The sequence below is a fragment of the Aotus nancymaae genome, unplaced genomic scaffold (assembly GCF_030222135.1).
Source record: "Aotus nancymaae isolate 86718 unplaced genomic scaffold, 86718_ANA_hifiasm-v0.15.2.pri h1tg000018l, whole genome shotgun sequence".
Taxonomy (NCBI): domain Eukaryota; kingdom Metazoa; phylum Chordata; class Mammalia; order Primates; family Aotidae; genus Aotus; species Aotus nancymaae.
Window position 1 is genome coordinate 16,616,739 of NW_026988430.1, and position 18,049 is coordinate 16,634,787.

The window sequence follows — 18,049 nt, forward strand, 5'->3', positions numbered from 1 at the left end:
TACCAGCATCTATGAGGCATTTCAGTAGGACAGGCAGGTCTGCAATCCAGAGAAAAATCTGGGCAGGAGATATAGATCTTTTGGCCTAAAGGTGGTAGACAGAACCAAGAGTAAGATCACCCAGGGACGGAACCCAGTGGGCCAGGAGTGGAATGCTGAAGCCCAGTAATATTTAAGCATCCCAGAGAGAGAGAGAGGAAGATTTCAAGCAGACAAGAAAAATTCTAGAAGATATATTTTTAGGTGGTGTATATATACAATAGAATATTACTCAGCCTTTAAAAGGAGGGAAATTCTAATTCATGCTAAAACATGGGTGAACCTTGAAAACATGGTGCTTAGTAAAATAAGCCAAACACAAAAGGATAAACACTATGATTCCTGTTACCTGAGGTATCTACATTAGTAAATTTATAGTGACAGGCAGTAGAGTGGTGGTTTCCAGAGACTGAGGAAGAGGAATGGGAGGGATGTGGTGTGATGGAAACAGTTTCCATTTTGCAAGATGAAAGCGTTCTGGAGATGGATAGCAGCAATGGATGTATAAGGAGGTGAATGTAACAATTCCATTGAACTGTACACTTTAAAGTGGTTAAAATATAACCTTCGGCCTGGTGCAGTGGCTCACGCCTGTAATCCCAGCACTTTGGGAGGCTGAGGCGGGTGGATCACCTGAGGCTAGGAGATCGAGACCATCCTGGCTAACACGGTGAAACCCCATCTCTACTAAAAATGCAACAGAGCAAGACTCCGTCTCAAAAAAAAAAAAAAAAAAATGTAATTTTTATGTTCTGTGGATTTTATCAAAAAAAAAAAAAAGAAAAAATTCCTAGGAGAACAAAGAGATGTTGAGATAGGCATGGAATAGACAGGTCAAGGGCTAAATGGAGAGTCCTATGAAAGAAGTAAAGTGACTGGGATTGTGGGTGGGGATGGGAGTGGGGTGAACAGGGGCCAAACTGCAGTGAGATGTCCAGTGAATGGAAGGTGTGGGCCAGGAGGAGTGTGACCTTGACAGGACATCCTTTAGGATGGTCAGCTTGCTGTACAACTCTACTCAATTCTAGTGCTTCTCAAATTACCTATGGTAAAAGACCAGTTTGTTGATTTGTTTCCAAACCACTGCAGATCAATCATTTCTTTGTTTGCTTGGCTTTTTGTTTTTTTTTTTTTTTTGAGACAGTGTTTTTGAGACAGAGTTTCGCTCTTGTTTCCCAGGCTGGAGTGCAGTGGCGCAATCTTGGCTCATTGCAAACTCTGCCCCTGCCCTCCATCGCCCCCTCTCCCCCGTCCACTCCCCCACCCCCGTTCCCCTTCAATCAATTCTCTGCATCAGCCTCCCAAGTAGCTGGGATTACAAGTGCATGCCACCATGCCTGGCTAATTTTTGTATTCTTAGTAGAGATGGGGTTTCACCATCTTGGCCAGGTTGGTCTTGAACTAGAACAATACTTTTATAAAAAGAAATAATAGGCCAGGTGCAGTGGCTCACACCTGTAATCCCACCACTTTGGGAGGCAGGGGCAGGTGTACCACTTGAGGTTGGGAGTTTGAGACCAGCCTGGCCAACATGGTGAAACCCTGTCTTTACTAAAAATACAAAAATTAGCTGAGTGTGGTGGCGCACACCTATAATCCCAGCCACTTGGGAGACTAAGGCAGGAGAATCGCTTGAACCCAGGAGGTGGAAGCTGCAATGAGCCAAGATTGGGCCACTACACTCCAGCCTAGGAGACAAAGTGAGACTCCGCCTCAACAATAAATAAATAAATAATAAAGTAATGCAGGGTGAGGAAAGACACACAAGATATAAGTTCCATTTTTAAAAGAAATTCTCATATCCGTCATATGATACATTGCCCTGTCATATTGCTTTATCATTCATAAATGCTTCCTCTAAAGTTCTTTTCATGGGCCAGTGACAATCAGCTCATAGGCTGGCAGTCTACAAAACGACTTTGGGTGGCACGGTTCTTATCTCCGAGACGGAGTATGTGAAGGGGGTTCCTCTTCCTGAAGCTCCCTCTCCCTAAGAGACCCAAGCAGGCCCTTGATGACCCTACTCCTGCCTCCCTGACTCTGTAAAGCAAAAGCATCTACCAGCCAAAGAGAATGCGGACGGGGTGTAGGTCACAGACTCTTCTGGCATATCCGCTACCCTGGTTCCTGGTCTCTTTAGAAGTGTAGAGGCCCATCTCAGTCAGGTTGAATTTGGCTGACCAAGTCAGGAAATGAGCAGACCTTACTCAGAACCTTGGGTCTGTGGGAAAATGAAGAGAAGTGCCAGACAGTTCATTTATAGAGCAGAACTGCCCCACAGATATTGTTATGCAAGGCCACATGCACCAGAAGGCTTTCAAGGTAGCCACCAGAGACACGGCCACACTGGCTTTAACCTTTAGCCACAGTCCACAATCTCTTACACTGTAGGACCAATGAATCAGCTGTAGAATCTTCACGTACCCTAGGGAGATATTCTTGTTGAGCATGACCTAATTGAACAAATTTGGGTTGTAGTTAGATCAATCTGGGTTCAAATTTGGTCTTGCCTATTAACTAGTCGTTTAAGTGTGATCAAGTTAATCTCCAAGAACATTGGTGTCCTCCAATCTTTGAAGTGGATGTAATGGTGCCTCTCTAGACATAAGGGTTCAAAGCACAGCATATGCCCAATGATCTAATGCAGCAGCTGGTACTGGAGAGGTAAGTGATCAAGAATAACAAATACTGTGAGCAATCTCATTGCTATAACCCTCAAAAAACTCTAGTGACATAAAAAAGGGTTCATTGTCTTACTGAACCTGGACCTTCCCCTTACCTGTCAACTGCCCAGTGACAGAGGGGCCGACTGTCCTTTGGGGACAAATAGCTGCAGGCCACAGAAAGCCCCACAACACGGATGGAGAACAGAGACCCCAGGTTCTGCCAAGACAAAAGCAGACATGGCTCATTATGTAGCCCCTCTATTGATTTAAATTAGACTCTAAAGTGGCACAGACATTTAAAAATGTAACCATTATTTTCCAGAGTGTATTTTGATTATTCCCTTAATAATTGGAATTCAAAATTAAGAGCTGAAAACTTCATTATTTCCAAAGATGCACACTATACCTTTTAATGTAGTGATCTAATTAAACCTTCCCCCCAAAAACAAACACAGTGTATTTAAATAACAAATGTTTAACTGGAGGAGATACTGGTACATTTAATGGAACATAAGTCAATCATGTTAATTAATTTTTAATATGCAACTTAACCTACTGTATTAAGATGATTATCATCCCCACAATGAGGCAATTTTCTAAAAGCCAATTCATGTATATTTTACAAAGTAAATATTTATACATTTTTAAATAAGCTATACAAAGACATAGCACCTTAGTTACTATTCTAAGATATGTGTTTTTATATTGTAACTTTTCTGAAATTGAAATGAGGCTAACAATAATATGTTTAATGGAAGATGCTTCTTAAACGTTTAATGGAATGAACAACTCAATTAAAAAATGAGCAAACATTTGAGTAGATGCTTCTCAAAAGATGTACAGATGGCCAAGAAGCCCCTGAAAAGATCAGCAACATCATTAGTCATTAGGGAAATGCAATTCAAGACCATGATGAGATACCACTTTACACCCACTGGGATGGTTATAATTAAACCTATTTTTTTTTAGATGAAGTCTCACTCTGTCACCCAGGCTGGAGTGCAGTGGCACACTTTCGGCTCACTGCAACCTCTGCCTCCCAAGTTCAAGTGATTCTCCTGCCTCAGCCTCCCTAGTAGCTGGGATTACAGGCACCTGCCACCACACCCAGCTAATTTTTATATTTTTAATAGAGATGGGGTTTCACCATGTTGGTCAGGCTGGTCTCCAACACGTGACCTCAGGTGACCCTCCCACCTCAGCCTCCAAAAGTCCTGGGATTACAGGCATGAGCCACCACGCCCAGTCTATAATTATAATTTTCAATTTTTTTTTTAAACAGAAAATAACAAGCATTGGCAAGCATATGGAGAAACTGGAACACTTATGCATTGCTGGTGAGAACGTAAAATGGTACAGCTGCTGTAGAAAACAGTTCAGCAGTTTCTCAAAAGGTTAAATGTAGAACTACCACATAACCTTTAATTCTACTTTTAGGTGTATATCTAAGAGTCAAAAGGAGGGGCTTGAACAGATATTTATACACCAATGTTCATGGCGGCATGATTCAAAACAAGTCAAAAGAAAGAAACAACCCAAGTCCACAACAATGGAGAGATAAACAAAATGTGGGATATATACACAATAGAATATTATTTAGCCTTAAAAATGAAGGCAGCCTGGTGTGGTAGCCCACACCTGTAATCCCAGCACTTTGAGAGGCTGAGGCAGGTGGATTCAGGAGTTTGAGAACAGTCTGACCAACAGGGAGAAACCCCATCTCTACTAAAAATACAAAAAAATTAGCCAGGTGTGGTGGCGGGCACCTGTAACCCCAGCTACTCAGGAGGCTGAGGCAGGGGAATCACTGGAACTGGGGAGATGGAAGTTGCAGTGAGCCAAGATCATGCCATTGCACTCCAGCCTGGGTAACAAGAGTGAAACACAGTCTCAAAAAAAGAAAAAATTAAAAAACAAAAAAAGAGAAGAAAATTCTGAGATATGCTACAACACGGATGACCCTTAAAAACATAACATTAAGTGAAGTAAGTCAGATGTAAAAAGATAGATACCATATAATTCTAGTTATATGAGTATCTAAAACAGGAAACTTCATACAGATAGAAAGTAGAACGGTGGTTATAAGGAGCTAGGGAGAGGAGAATATGGGGAATTGTTGTTTCATAAGTATAAAGCTTTTGCTGAGGAATTGTTTTCTAATAGGTATAAAGGTTTGTTTGTTTGTTTGTTTTGAGACAGAGTCTTGCTCTGTCACCCAGGCTGGAGTACAGTGGTGTGATCTCGGCTCACTATAACCTCCACCTCCCAGGTTCAAGCAATTCTCCTACCTCAGCCTCCAGAGTAGCTGGGATTACAGGCGCTCACCACCACACTTGACTAATTTTTGTATTTTTAGTAGAGATGGGGTTTCACCATGTTGGCCAGGCTGGTCTTGAATACCTGACCTCAGGTGATCCGCCCACCTTGGCCTCCCAAAGTGTTGGGAGTAGAGGCACGAGCCACGGCGCCCAGCCAAAGTTTTTGGTTTTTAATAGGTATAAAGTTTTTGTTGATGATGAAAAAATTGGGGGTATACATAATAGTGATGGTGACACAACACTGTAAATGTGATCAATATACACTTATGAGTGGTTAAAATAAATGTATATATATTTTACCAACAAGTTTTTAAAAAAATCAATGGGGTCTTCATTCAAAAGAAATATGGTTCTTAAATTGGTCACTAATGATCTTGACAACCAGAAATAAAATAAAATCTTCTTCCAAACTCTGACAAGGTAAAAGGCAGACATGTTTTCTCAAAAACCAGGGAGGAAATATAGGTTAGATTATGAAAGGAAAACAAGGGAAAGGCATCATAATTCCGGAAAAGAGGAACAACACATGTAAGAATGGAATGATCCAAAACAGACGCAGAGAGCTGTGAGCTGACTCCTTCGGCCATGGGAGCTGATGTGTGCGGGGAGCCTAGGCCACAAGGCTCGTGGGTAAACTGGAACTGGGCTGTAGGGAGTCTTGAGTGTGAAGGGCAGGGAGCTTGTATGTCTAGCCAGACTCTCACCACATTCTAGCTCATCTATGGCTTCAACAAAGAGGAAATCAATGGCTGGAAGCAAGCTAACTTCAGGGGTTTGACTGAGGGTTGGCCATGGAAGGGTGTTTCCCTAAGGAGAAATGTTAACTCAAAGGCGAGGAAACTCTTTTTCTTCCACCCCTAATGGAGCCTTGCTGTTTGGACAGCATCATCACGGCACCAACATCTGCACAGAGGCAGCCTACTGCCTGCATGCAAAGAAATAGTGCCGGCCTCACACACTTCCGTTTACAAAATACCATAAAAATGTTTGGGTAGCCAGGCATGGTGGCTCATGCCTGTAATCCCAGCACTTTGGGAGGCCAATGTGGGAGGACCGCTTGAGGCAAGGAGTTTGAGACCAACCTGGGCAACACAGTGAGACCCCATCTCTGTAAAAAAGTTAAAATAATTAATCAGGCATGATGGCAGGTGCCTATAGTCCCAGCTACTTGGAAGGATAAGGTGGGAGGATCACTTGAGCCTAGGAGTTCAAGGCTGCAGTGAACTATGATCTCACCACCACATTCCAGCCTGGCCAACAGAGTAAGACTCTATCTCTTAAAAAAAAAAAGGCAATGATAGCTCTTATTTTTTTCATAATACATGCAAATTAATCCTATCCAGTAAATTGGTCATTTTTGTAAGAAACTTTCCTGTTCTCTATACTTGGCTAGGGAGGTTCATGTTCAAACCTTCAATACACATATGTTTAAACTCTTCAGTTCAATACTGAGAATCCTAAATATATTCTCTTCAAATTACTATATTTGAATCAGTATTTAATACAGTATTGACGGAATTATGGGTTAAATGGATGTGCCAGCCTGGAAGCCTCACAACCATCTAGAACACATTACTCCTACAGAAAATCAAGTCTGACCATACATTTGCCCATGAATCTGTGGGAAAGCATCTGTGGCTGAGTCAAAGGTTGCCTGTATTAGGATTTTTGCTGGCTCCATTGATTGCTTGATCCATTTCTAAAATTGAAATTGGGCCAGGCACAGTGGTTCACACCTGTAATCCCAACCCTTTAGAAGGCTGAGGCAGATGGATCACCTGAGCCCAGGAGTTTAAGACCACCCTGGGCAAAATGGTGAAACTCCATCTCTAACAAAAATATTTAAAAATTGGCTGAGCGCGGTGGCTCATGCCTATAATCTCAGCACTTTGAGAGGCCGAGGCAGGCAGATCACAAGGTCAGAAGTTCAAGATCAGCCTGGGAAAGATTGTGAAACCCTAGCTCTACTAAAAATTCAAAAATTAGCTGGGCAAAGTGGTGGGCGCCTATAATCCCAGCTACTCAGGAGGCTGAGACAGAGAATTGCTTGAACCCAGGAGGCAGAGGTTGCAGTGAGCTGAGATCGCGCTATTACACTCCAGTCTAGGCAACAGACTGAGACTCTGTCTCAAAATAAAAATAAAAAATAAAAATATTAGCTGGGTCCAGTGGCACACACCTGTAGTCCCAGCTACTCAGGAGGCAGAGTCAGGAGGATCGCTTGAGCCTGGGAGGTTGAAGATGCAGTGAACCATGACCATACCACTGCCCTCCAGCTTGGGTGTTGGAGTGAGACCCTGTCTCAAAAATAAAATAAAGTTGAAATGACTGCAAAGGTGTGGAGGCAAAAGTATAGGTGTGTGAGCAGGTAAGAGTAAGGACAGCTGAGTTAAATGCTCACAGGAAGGTGGTTTCATCCATTGCAATAATTAGTAACTCAAGGTTTGGGAGAAGGCAAAAGCTATCACTGGATGTGCTGACCTACTTGTAGAGGAGTTTCTAATTTGGGCACTTTGCTGCTCTACAGTAGGCTGAACAAAATCCTTTAGAGATAAAAGTTGGTACAAATGTATTGAAGGTTTTTAACAAAATGTTATTTGGTATAAATCAAACATACGGTTTTCGATGGGCAGGAAGGAACATGAATTATGAGGAATTATCTCCGAGGTAAGATCTGCATGTGCCCCAGATAAAAAGCTTTTACTATGAGAATAGTTAGGGGAAAACAGGAATCTGATGCTATTGACCTGTCCCTAAACATTTCAACATCTTCTGTGTCAAGCAACCATCAGAATAGTTTCTGATATTATATGATCTAAAAGTAAAATCAATAGTTTTTAAAAATGTTGTTTTTGTTTGGAAACTATCAATGTGAGAATAAATAAATAAGTAAGGCAAATGTCATTTTCCTTTGAGTTATCTTAGTTTTTAAAAAACTGGACAAAATTAGTTTAACATCTAGATTTTCATATTTGGACATAATCGTCCATTTTAATTTTCCACAGAAATTCTATCTCAAGTCCCTTGAAATTGTTACAAGTCCCTTAAAATTGTTAATTTAAACATATAGTTACAATTTATTACAATATGCTATCTTCTAGGAAAAACTATGGTAAGCCATAAATATACAAAATTGGGAATAATAACGTAAATGCTTAGGGAGTGGTGGAAAATGTGAAAAAACATTTTTTTTAAATGTACATGCTATTTTTTATCCATGGTGTTTTGAAAGATTTAATAAGAAAAAGCTCTGTCCATGAAAGTTATTTTGGAATGGCACAAAAGCAAAACTCTACAGACTAGAAAATGGTCACTTCCTTGCACATAAATCTAAGTCACTTTATAAAACAGTATGAGTACTTATTAACAGCAAATTCTCCTCTCCTGAGCTACCCTAGATTCTACCCCTCCCAACACACACACACGTGTGCACACTCACACACACACACATGCACACACGCCACACTGACCTGTACAGGGGCCTCACTCTTCATAAGATGGCGGACCTTGCTGAGGATAGACTGCTGGAGCTGGGCCCAGGAAATAGCTCTGTCTTCCCTTATCAGGAAGGGTGGCCCAAACCTGAAAATCCAAGGAAATCAAGTTATCCCAGCAAAGGAAAAACCACCAACATCCACCAGTCATGAGTGGTTGTTCTACCTCTGGCTTTCTCACAATAGGATAGGTGACGAGTTAAGAACCACAGCCAAAAACCCAACAGCAAAAAAAAAAAAAAACAAAGAATCCCATTTAAAAATGGGCAAAGGATCTGAACAGACATTTCTCAGAAAGACATACATAGCCAACAGGCATATGAAAAAATACTCAACATTACTAATTATCAGGGAAATACAAGTCAAAACCCCAGTAAGATATCATCATACCCCAGTTAGGATGGCTATTATCAAAAAGATAAGAAAAAACAAATGCTGGTGAGCATGTAGAGAAAAGAGAACTCTTACACACTGTTGGTGGAAATGGAGACACCATGGAGAACGGCATGGAGGTTCTCTAAAAAACTAAAGCTAGAACTACCATATGACCCAGTCATCCCACTACTAGGTATTTATCCAAAGGAAAGATCATTATGTGAAAGAGATCTCTGCACTCCTGTGTAAATTGCCCGGGTATTCACAATAGCCAAGATTCCAAATCAACCTAAGAGTATATCAGTGGATGAATGGGAAAGAAATGAAAAAGAAAATGCAGTCTATATACACAGTGGAATAGTATGCACCCATAAAAAGAATAAAATCCTGTTGTTTGCAGCAAGATGCTGAGGCTAGAGGACATTATGTTAAGTGAAATAAATGAGGCACAGGAAGATAAATACTACATGTTCTCTCTCATGTGGAATCTAAAATAGTTAATGTCAAAGAAGTAGAATAGAATAGTCATTCTACTAGAGGCTGGGAGGGGCTGGGGAAGGGTCTAATGTTGGGTAATGAATTAAAAATTATAGCTAGATAGGAGGAATAAGTTCTAATGTTCCATAGCAGTAAAGGGTGACTATTGTTAACAATCATTTATTGTATGTCTTCAATAGCTAGAAGGTAGGATTTTGAATCTTCCCAACACAAAGAAATGATAAATGTCTAAGGTGATAGTTATGCCAATTACCCTTATTTGATCATTACACACTATATACGTGTATCAAAATATCACTCTGTATCCCATAAATATGTACAATTATGTGTCAATTAAAAGTAATGTAAATATTTTTAAAGCCAAACATAATACAAAATTGCCAATCAGAGAGCCTCATAATGAATAGAAACATTGCAATGTAAACAGAGGCCCCGTGATACAAAGCCAGATAGATACTGCCATGTAAACAGATTACTGTAAATGACCAGCTAGCTGGCAAAGTCTCTTCCCCACAGCAGGGAGTAGAGTAAGAGAAACTTGGAGCCAGGGGAAGGCAAAGCAGAGACATAAATCCAAACGACACAATTGGTGGTTTGGGGTATCAAAAATATTCTTATCACTGGGCATGGTTCCCATGTCCCAACCTAGTAAGCACACAGCAGTGAGCTCATGGGGTACAGAATGCTGGGTGAGCCTGTGCCTGTGGGCCCTAACTCTGCCATGGGTGCTCCTGGACAAATCACTAGCCACTTGCTGCTTCCTGACCTCACTGCAGTCTGTGTGAAGACCCAATGAGGTAAGAATGTGAAACTGTTGAATAAAATTGACCAAAGCAGAGCACGAGTATGAAGTGGTCTGTCTGGATAGGTAAGGGCACTGTGCATCCATTGTTGTATGGACAGATCAGGTTACTTAATTCATCCTGTATCATGAGCCATTCCAAGTTTTCATTTAAACAATGCTTGCTTATCGCAGGAACTACATGCAAACTTGGACATACCTGTGGGTGCACAATTATTCCCTTAGGGTAAAGTTCCAGAAGTAGAAAGGCAAGACTAAAGCTCTTTCTTCCCAAACTGTCCGCAAAAGCCATACCAATTTACCTGATTCTCTGGACTCTGGCCCACAATGAGTATTATCAATTTCTAAAAATTATTTAATAATCTAAAAGGTTAAGAATAGTATCTTGCTGTTGTAACCAGTATTTCTTCTACTACAAATGATGCTGCATTTTTTTTTTTTTTTTTTGAGATGGACTTTCACTTTTGTTGACCAGGCTGGAGTGCATTGGTGCAATCTGGGCTCACTGCAACCTCCACCTCCCGGTTCAAGTGATTCTCCTGCCTCAGCCTCCTGAGTAGCTGGGATTATAGGCATGTGCCACCATGCCTGGCTAATTTTATATATTTAGTAGAGACAGGTTTCTTTATGTTGGTCAGGCTGGTCTCGAACCCTCAATCTCAGGTGATTCGCCTGCCTCGGCCTCCCAAAGTGCTGAGATTATAGGTATGAGCCACCGCACCCGGCCGATGCTGAATATTTTAGCCTATACTTGTATTTCTTCTGTGAACTAATGTTAATCTCTGTGGTTCATTTCACCAAGGGTGTTTATCGCCTTAATTTGAGAGAACTGGGATTTATAGGATGGACATAAATCCTTCGCCTCTCACATGACATAAATATCTTTCCTCATTTGCCCTTTGCCTTTCAAATTTGCTTTTAGTTTAAATTTTTAAATATATTTAAAACATCAGTCTTTGCCTTTACAGACTCCTGCCTTTGCTGTCAAACTGGCCTCTACTCAAGGACATAAATATTCTTCGATGTCGTCTTTAACTTTTGTTTTTGTTTTTGTTTTTTGAGACAGAGTCTCGCCTTGTCACCCAGGCTCAAGGGCAGTGGTGCAATCTCAGCTCACTGCAACCTCCACCTCACGGGTTCAAGCGATTCTCCTGCCTCAGCCTCCCAAGTAGCTGGGACTACAGGCACACACCACCACTCCCAGCTAACTTTTCATATTTTTAATAAAGACAGGGTTTCACCATGTTAGCCAGGATGCTCTGGAACTCCCGATCTTGTGATCTGCCTGCCTCGGCCATCTTTAAGTTATTTTATGGCTTCCTTTTCTATAGTTACGTCTCTAGTCAACCTGAAATTTATACTTGTGAATTCACAGCAGGAGTAAAAAGTTGACTATTTAAAATAAGAAGAAACAAAGAAATCAATTAGCCCAGCCTTACTTTTGAATAATTCATTCACTCTGTAGTAATGTGAAATATACCATAATTCTGAAATTATTAAAATATTGTAATACAGGCAGAAGAATATACAATTAAATCAGTTGAATAGACCAACTATCTATAAGTATTTATTATATGATAAAAATGATGTATTTCATATAACTGGAGAGTTAATGAATTATTCAATAGGGCTGGGCTAATTAATTTTTAAAAGCTAAGCTAATTAATAATATTTTAATTAGTATTAGAAAAATCTTTCTTTTTGTTTTTACCAGTTTATTATTTAAGATACATTTTAGAAGCATTTTATTTATCTAAATATATCTTCATGTAATTCTGGCTTTTAAACACTTTACTTGGGCTATATAAGAAAGCTATCTGGTTTTTTATACTTGTTATATAACCCATCAATTTCCTGAACCCTTTCCTTACTCCCAATCACTTTCCAGTTCTTGGTTTTCTGGACAGACTAACAAACTATCACCTCTTTTCTTATAGCCAGTTTCTTTCAGCACTCTACTACGACATAAAATAATAGTGGTGAGGGCCAATTAATAGAAAGGCCTCTGATATTTGATGGTTAGAAATGATGATATTAGCCAAATGCTTAAGGCAGATATTTCTAATCCTCTTAATCAGAAAGTACTCTACTCCTGGCTCCTTGTTTATTAACCTTGGGAATAAATATTTAATTTTACTCTAGACAGGCTCCCAAATACAAGTCTACAAATCCCAGACACCACATGAAAAAAGAATAAAGAGAAACATACCTGCTAGCCTGCTGCCCTGATCCCACCAAGTTACAGAAGAGGATTAGCACCTTGCTCTCACTGTGGAGGGAGAGGGAGAATCGCTGACCCTCACGGGCTGCCAAGTGTGGGGAGAGTGACAGACCCAGTGGATGAGCTGGAGGAGAGAGAATGACATTTGTTCATATTCTTAAAGGAGCTGCTTTGCTGGGTCAGAGCCTTAGCTTCTCTAGTCCCTCTTTCTCTTTGAGCATCTGTTAACCACCAATAGGAGGCCACTAGAAGGCTTTAGGGGAGGAGATACTAAGGCTCATGGCACTTGTGCCATCTGACACCTGGCATACAAACATCAAAAATACGGTAGTGAATTTGCAATTGTGTTCATCCAATAGTTTTTTGTTTGTTTGTTTGTGACAGAGTCTTGCTCTGTCCCTCAGGCTGGAGTGCAGTGGCACCATCTCAGCTCACTGAAAACTCTGCCTTCCAGGTTCAAGTGATTCTCCTGTTACAGCCTCTCAAGTAGCCAGGATTGTGGATGTGTGCCACCGTGCCCAGCTAATCTTTTTGTATTTTTAGTAGAGATGGCGTTTCATCATGTTGGCCAGGCTGGTCTTGAACTCCTGACCTCAAGTGATCCTTCCGCCTTGGCCTCCCAAACTGTTGGAATTACAGGCATGAGCCACCGCACCTGACCATCACCCTATAGTTTTAAAACAGGAACAAGAATTTAACTAATATTTTTCAAAGTACCTGAAAAATACTCCAAAATAATTCTGGCTGCTTTTATGACTTCATCACAGAGCCCCCAAGGTATCTACTCTCTTAGAAAGCCAACATAAGAAGTGTACAGAGAAAGGTGAGAATCTTTACCAAGGAGGAAGTAGAGGAATTTGGACTATCCTCCATTTCCAATCAGTTCTGAAATTTTGACTTTCAAGGAAAAGATGTGTCAACCATTATTGAATTTGAAAGGAGAACTTGTTTCACTGGGTTGTGACATAGTGAGTGTCCGTTAATGTCCTGTTCCAGATCCCAGTGCCCAGCATCTCCCTGTCAACTCAGAGAACTGCAAACATCCAGTTCCCATGGCCAGCTACCCAGGCTGGCTAAGGACATGGGGCCAGGGCATAGGAATCATCTGGGGTATAATGTAACACTGGCATAGGATCCTTTAAATATGGGTCTTCTAGCCAGGCACAGTGGCTCACACCTGTAATCCCAGCACTTTGGGAGGCCGAGGTAGGTGGATCACCTGAAGTCAGGAGTTTGAGACCAGCCTGGCCAACATGGTGAAACCTCATCTCTACTAAAAATACAAAAATTAGCTGAGTGTGGTGGTGTGTGCCTATAATCCCAGCTACTTGGGAGGTTGAGGCAGGAGAATCGCTTGAACCCAGGAGGCAGAGGTTGCAGTGAGCCGAGATCGCACCACTGCCCTCCAGCCTGGGTGACAGAGCAAGAATACATCTCAAAACATATATATATACACACACACATATATATATATATATATGTGTGTGTGTATATATATATTGTATAATATATACATATATATATATATATGGGCTTTCTTCACTAGCAATTTGACCAAAATGTATACTGACCAACAAATAAAAAGGACTGTTAGAAATTGACCATTTTAGCCAGTCTATGGAATAGGAAACACAAGCATAAGAAAGAAGTGGAACTATTTTGTTGAAAAGTCATTTAATAACCTCTTTAACCATGTACTGCTCAAATTTGTAGACATTTTACTTCAAACAAAACCTTGACCCATAGGAATCCTGACAACAAAGATGACCCCAGCATCTATACCAAAAAGTGGTTCAAAAGTGTGGTCCCTGGACCAGCAGCATCAGCATCACCTGGGAACTCGTTAGATATGCAAACTCTTAGGCCCCACTCCAGGCCACCTGAATAATAAACTCTGTGGGTAGGAGGCCACCTGAATAATAAACTCTGTGGGTAGGGTCCAGAAATCTGCTTTCACAAGCCCTCCAGGTGACTCTGATAATCACTAAGGTTTTGAGAATCCCTGTATTCACTGAATAATTTTTAATATCAACCATCTGCACACAACAAATACCAGGGATAGTAAGTGTGATTGTTCCAAGTGCTAAAAGTGGAGGCTTTATGCCTTAGCACCCAAAGAGTATCCTCTGAAACCTACAACTCATCATAGCCAAGTAAAATTTGCAAAGCATCTATTATACCTGAGAGAGTCCCCTGGCTGGGTGAGGGAGGAACTTGAAAGGCATACACATTATCTCCCTCTGCAATGGTATTCAGGTCCTCTTCATCAAAGAAAGACCGCTGGAATCCACTGGGATACAGTTCAACCAAGATCACCTGAAATGAGAAAGATTATTTTCCCTCTTGATTTCTGAAAGAGAAATTAACAGATAAATCTGAAAGTGACAGATAGTCAACACCCATTTTTCACCCTTTCCTTCCTTCTAGTTGGCTACTTATTTTTAGTGGTAAGGCACAGTAAATATAACAATTAGATGGTCCACGGCCAGGCACGGTGGCTCACGCCTATAATCCCAGCACTTTGGGAGGCCTAGGCAGGTGGATCACGAGGTCAAGAGATCGAGACCATCCTGGTCAACGTGGTGAAACCCTGTCTCTACTAAAAATACAAAAATTAGCTGGGTATGTTGGTGCACGCCTGTAGTCCCAGCTACTCAGGAGGCTGAGGCAGGAGAATTGCTTAAACCCAGGAGGCGGAGGTTGTGGTGAGCCGAGATCGTGCCATTGCACTCCAGCCTGGGTAACAAAAGCGAAACTGCATCTCAAAAAATAAAAATAAAAATAAAAATTTTAAAAATAACAACTAGATGGTCCATAGACATCTCAACTGCAACAAAAAAGAAACTGAAAAAAATCTAAAAGTTTTAAACCCAGCTAAACAAGCACAGAAAAAATGAAAACAAAATAAAGCCCTCTTCATGTGAACAAAAAGCATTTACTACAGAAAGAACTTCTGAATAGGGTTACTAACCTTTTTCACATGATGTCATACATAAAAAAATATTTTTACCAAACAGAAGTAAATAGGAGATGGTTTTGTAGTAGAGTAGAGGAGTGACTACTCTGGGTGTTCTGACTGCCTTAGACCCAACTTCGCTACCCCAGGGGCTGAAGAAATCAATATCTCAGCACACATAACCCACTCAACGTACACTGGCTAGGAAGTTCTCTTTAAAATATGCATTTCAGGGCTGGGCACGGTGGCTCATGCCTATAATCCCAACAATTTGGAAGGCTGAGGAGGGAGGGTCACTTGAGCCCAGAAGTTTGAGACCAGCCTGGGTAACATAGTGAGAGCCCCATCTCTACAAAATTTTTTTTAAAAATTAGCTGGACATGGTGGCATGAGCCTGTAGTCCCAGCTACTCAGGAGGCTGAGGTCGGAGGATCCCTTGAGCCCAGGAGTTCAAGGTTGCAGTGTGCTATAATCACACCTCTGCACTTCAGCCTTAGCAACAGAGGAAAACCCTGTCATTCATTCATTTATTCATTCATAAATAAATATAAATAGATTTCAGGATTTAAAAACCTGAATCAAATAGAAAACTTTAGTTGTAGGAAGAAATGATGAGCCAAAGAAAATGGCAAACATTGGCAAATGTAAGTATTATTGACTATATAAAGCTAAAATAATAATTATTACTACTGTTACAATTGGAGGTAGAGAAGGGATTAAAGTACTGGACGACAATATCTAAATCAAAAAGGTGTAAGGGAATTTAATGCATACCAGGATCCTTGTGTTACATAGGAAGATTAACATTAGACTAGTAATTATGCATGTTGACATTTTAATAACCACTAAAAGAATAGAAATATAATGCATATGTACTTCATCCCAGAAGAGATGAAATAAAGAAAAACTGCTCTATCTAAAAGAATCATCTTCTAAAAGAAAAAGACTGCTCAATCTAAAAATTAGGGGCGGGGGCTGGAGCACAAAATAGGAAAACAGGGTAAATAGCATAAGATTACATAAATAAATCCAAATACATAAATCCATGATTCTAGATAATATAAATGCAACACATTTGCCAGTTAAAGAAAACAAAACATCAAAACAGATGACTTTAAGTTTCAATCTAAATCCTCGTCCCCCACCAGCATCCCATGTGATTCCCACCTCCCTGAACCAACACATCACACCTCTCAAATTCCTGCCAGAATTTTTCACACTCTTAATTATTCAAACGCTACCTTTCATAGACTTCTCCCTTTTGATCTTTTATTACCACCATTTTCTCCCCAGGACTGTCACCCACTGTCCTCTTCTCTCTCCGTCTCTTTCACTAAGTCCCCATAGTGCACTTCAGAGTTAACAAAGCAAGAGACACACATTTTCCCCACTATTTGAGAGAGTCATGAATATTCTATGAGGTGGAGATAGAGGTCAGAGGGATTGATTGGGCAGGGGCAGAAAGGAGCCCAGTGGGTTTATGGGGAGGCTCAGTAAGGCTGGAGGTTATAGGAATGCAGCTATGAATGTAGAGAAACCTGGCAAACCACATTTTTTTTTTTTTTGAGACAGAGTCTCATTTTGTCACCCATGCTGGAGTGCAATGGCGCGATTCGGCTCACTGAAATCTCCACCTCCCGGGTTCAAGCTATTCTCCTGCCTCAGCCTCCTGAGTATCTGGGATTACAGGCGCACACCACCATGCCTGGCTAATTTGTTTGTATTTTTAGTAGACATGGGGTTTCACCATGTTGGTCAGGCTGGTCTGAAACTCCTAACCTCAAGTGATCTGCCCACTTCAGCCTCCCAAAGTGCTGGGATTACAGGTGTGAGCCACCACGCCTAGCCCACCACAATCTTAAGATACATATACATTATTGTATATGTGGCATGCCTTACCACAAGGTTAAAAATATTTTTTGATTTGAAAAAAATCCCATGAAGTAGTCAGGGAAGTGTCAATTTTCTATTTCACTGTTAAGGACACAGAGCCAATCACGTGGTATGTCCAGGGTCAGAAACCTAGGGAGCCACTGAATCACCCTTAGAGTCCCTCCCATCCTGCCACGTAGCTTGGTGCCACCATGGCCTCCTCCCTGTTTCTCATGAGGGCCCCTCCAGGCACCACGAATCCAATGCCTTCACCAAGACTCATTTGAAAAGAAAACAAGTAGAACACAGCCAACCCAGCTTCCCCCAGATGTTCCCACTCCTGTTCCACATCCTCAGTTCTCTCGGCAAGTCCCCCTGTTTCATTTACTGTTCCTTTAGTATCCTGGTTTATAGCCCCAAGAGTGAAAATATGCAATGGCGACTTGAGCTACGGAGTCAAACCATCGAAATCCAAATCCCGGCTCTGCCACTTACTAGCTAGTGACGTTGGGCAAGTCACCTAACCTCTCAGAACTTGTTTATTCCCTGTTAGTAAAATGAGGACAATTGGAATGTCTACTTCACAGGATGCCTGTGATTGAATCAGGCATGAATATAAAGTTCACAGAATAGTGCCCCACACTTAGTAAGCACTACCTAGGGTTAGCTATTGTTGGGATTATTATGATCATAATCATCATCACCTTCCTTGAAGGCAAAGGTGTTCTTTTCTGGTCATTCTGTCTCAATGCAGGGAAAAGTCAAGGCCCAGTCATCCCAGACGCCAGGCATTACTAATCAAACAGAA

General features: G+C 41.1%; 1 protein-coding gene across 2 annotated transcripts in view; it reads right to left on the reverse strand.

Annotated features, from left to right (window-relative positions):
* Nucleotides 1–18,049, reverse strand: part of USP43 (ubiquitin specific peptidase 43) — an 82,116-nt gene that overhangs the window by 30,211 nt on the left and 33,856 nt on the right. For both annotated transcript variants that reach the window (XM_064378313.1, XM_064378314.1), the window contains exons 6-9: nt 14,594–14,729; nt 12,402–12,537; nt 8,494–8,605; nt 2,819–2,922 (exon numbers count right to left, since the gene is read on the reverse strand). In XM_064378313.1, the coding sequence (XP_064234383.1) occupies nt 2,819–2,922; nt 8,494–8,605; nt 12,402–12,537; nt 14,594–14,729 (488 nt within the window). The remainder of the gene's footprint in view (nt 1–2,818; nt 2,923–8,493; nt 8,606–12,401; nt 12,538–14,593; nt 14,730–18,049) is intronic.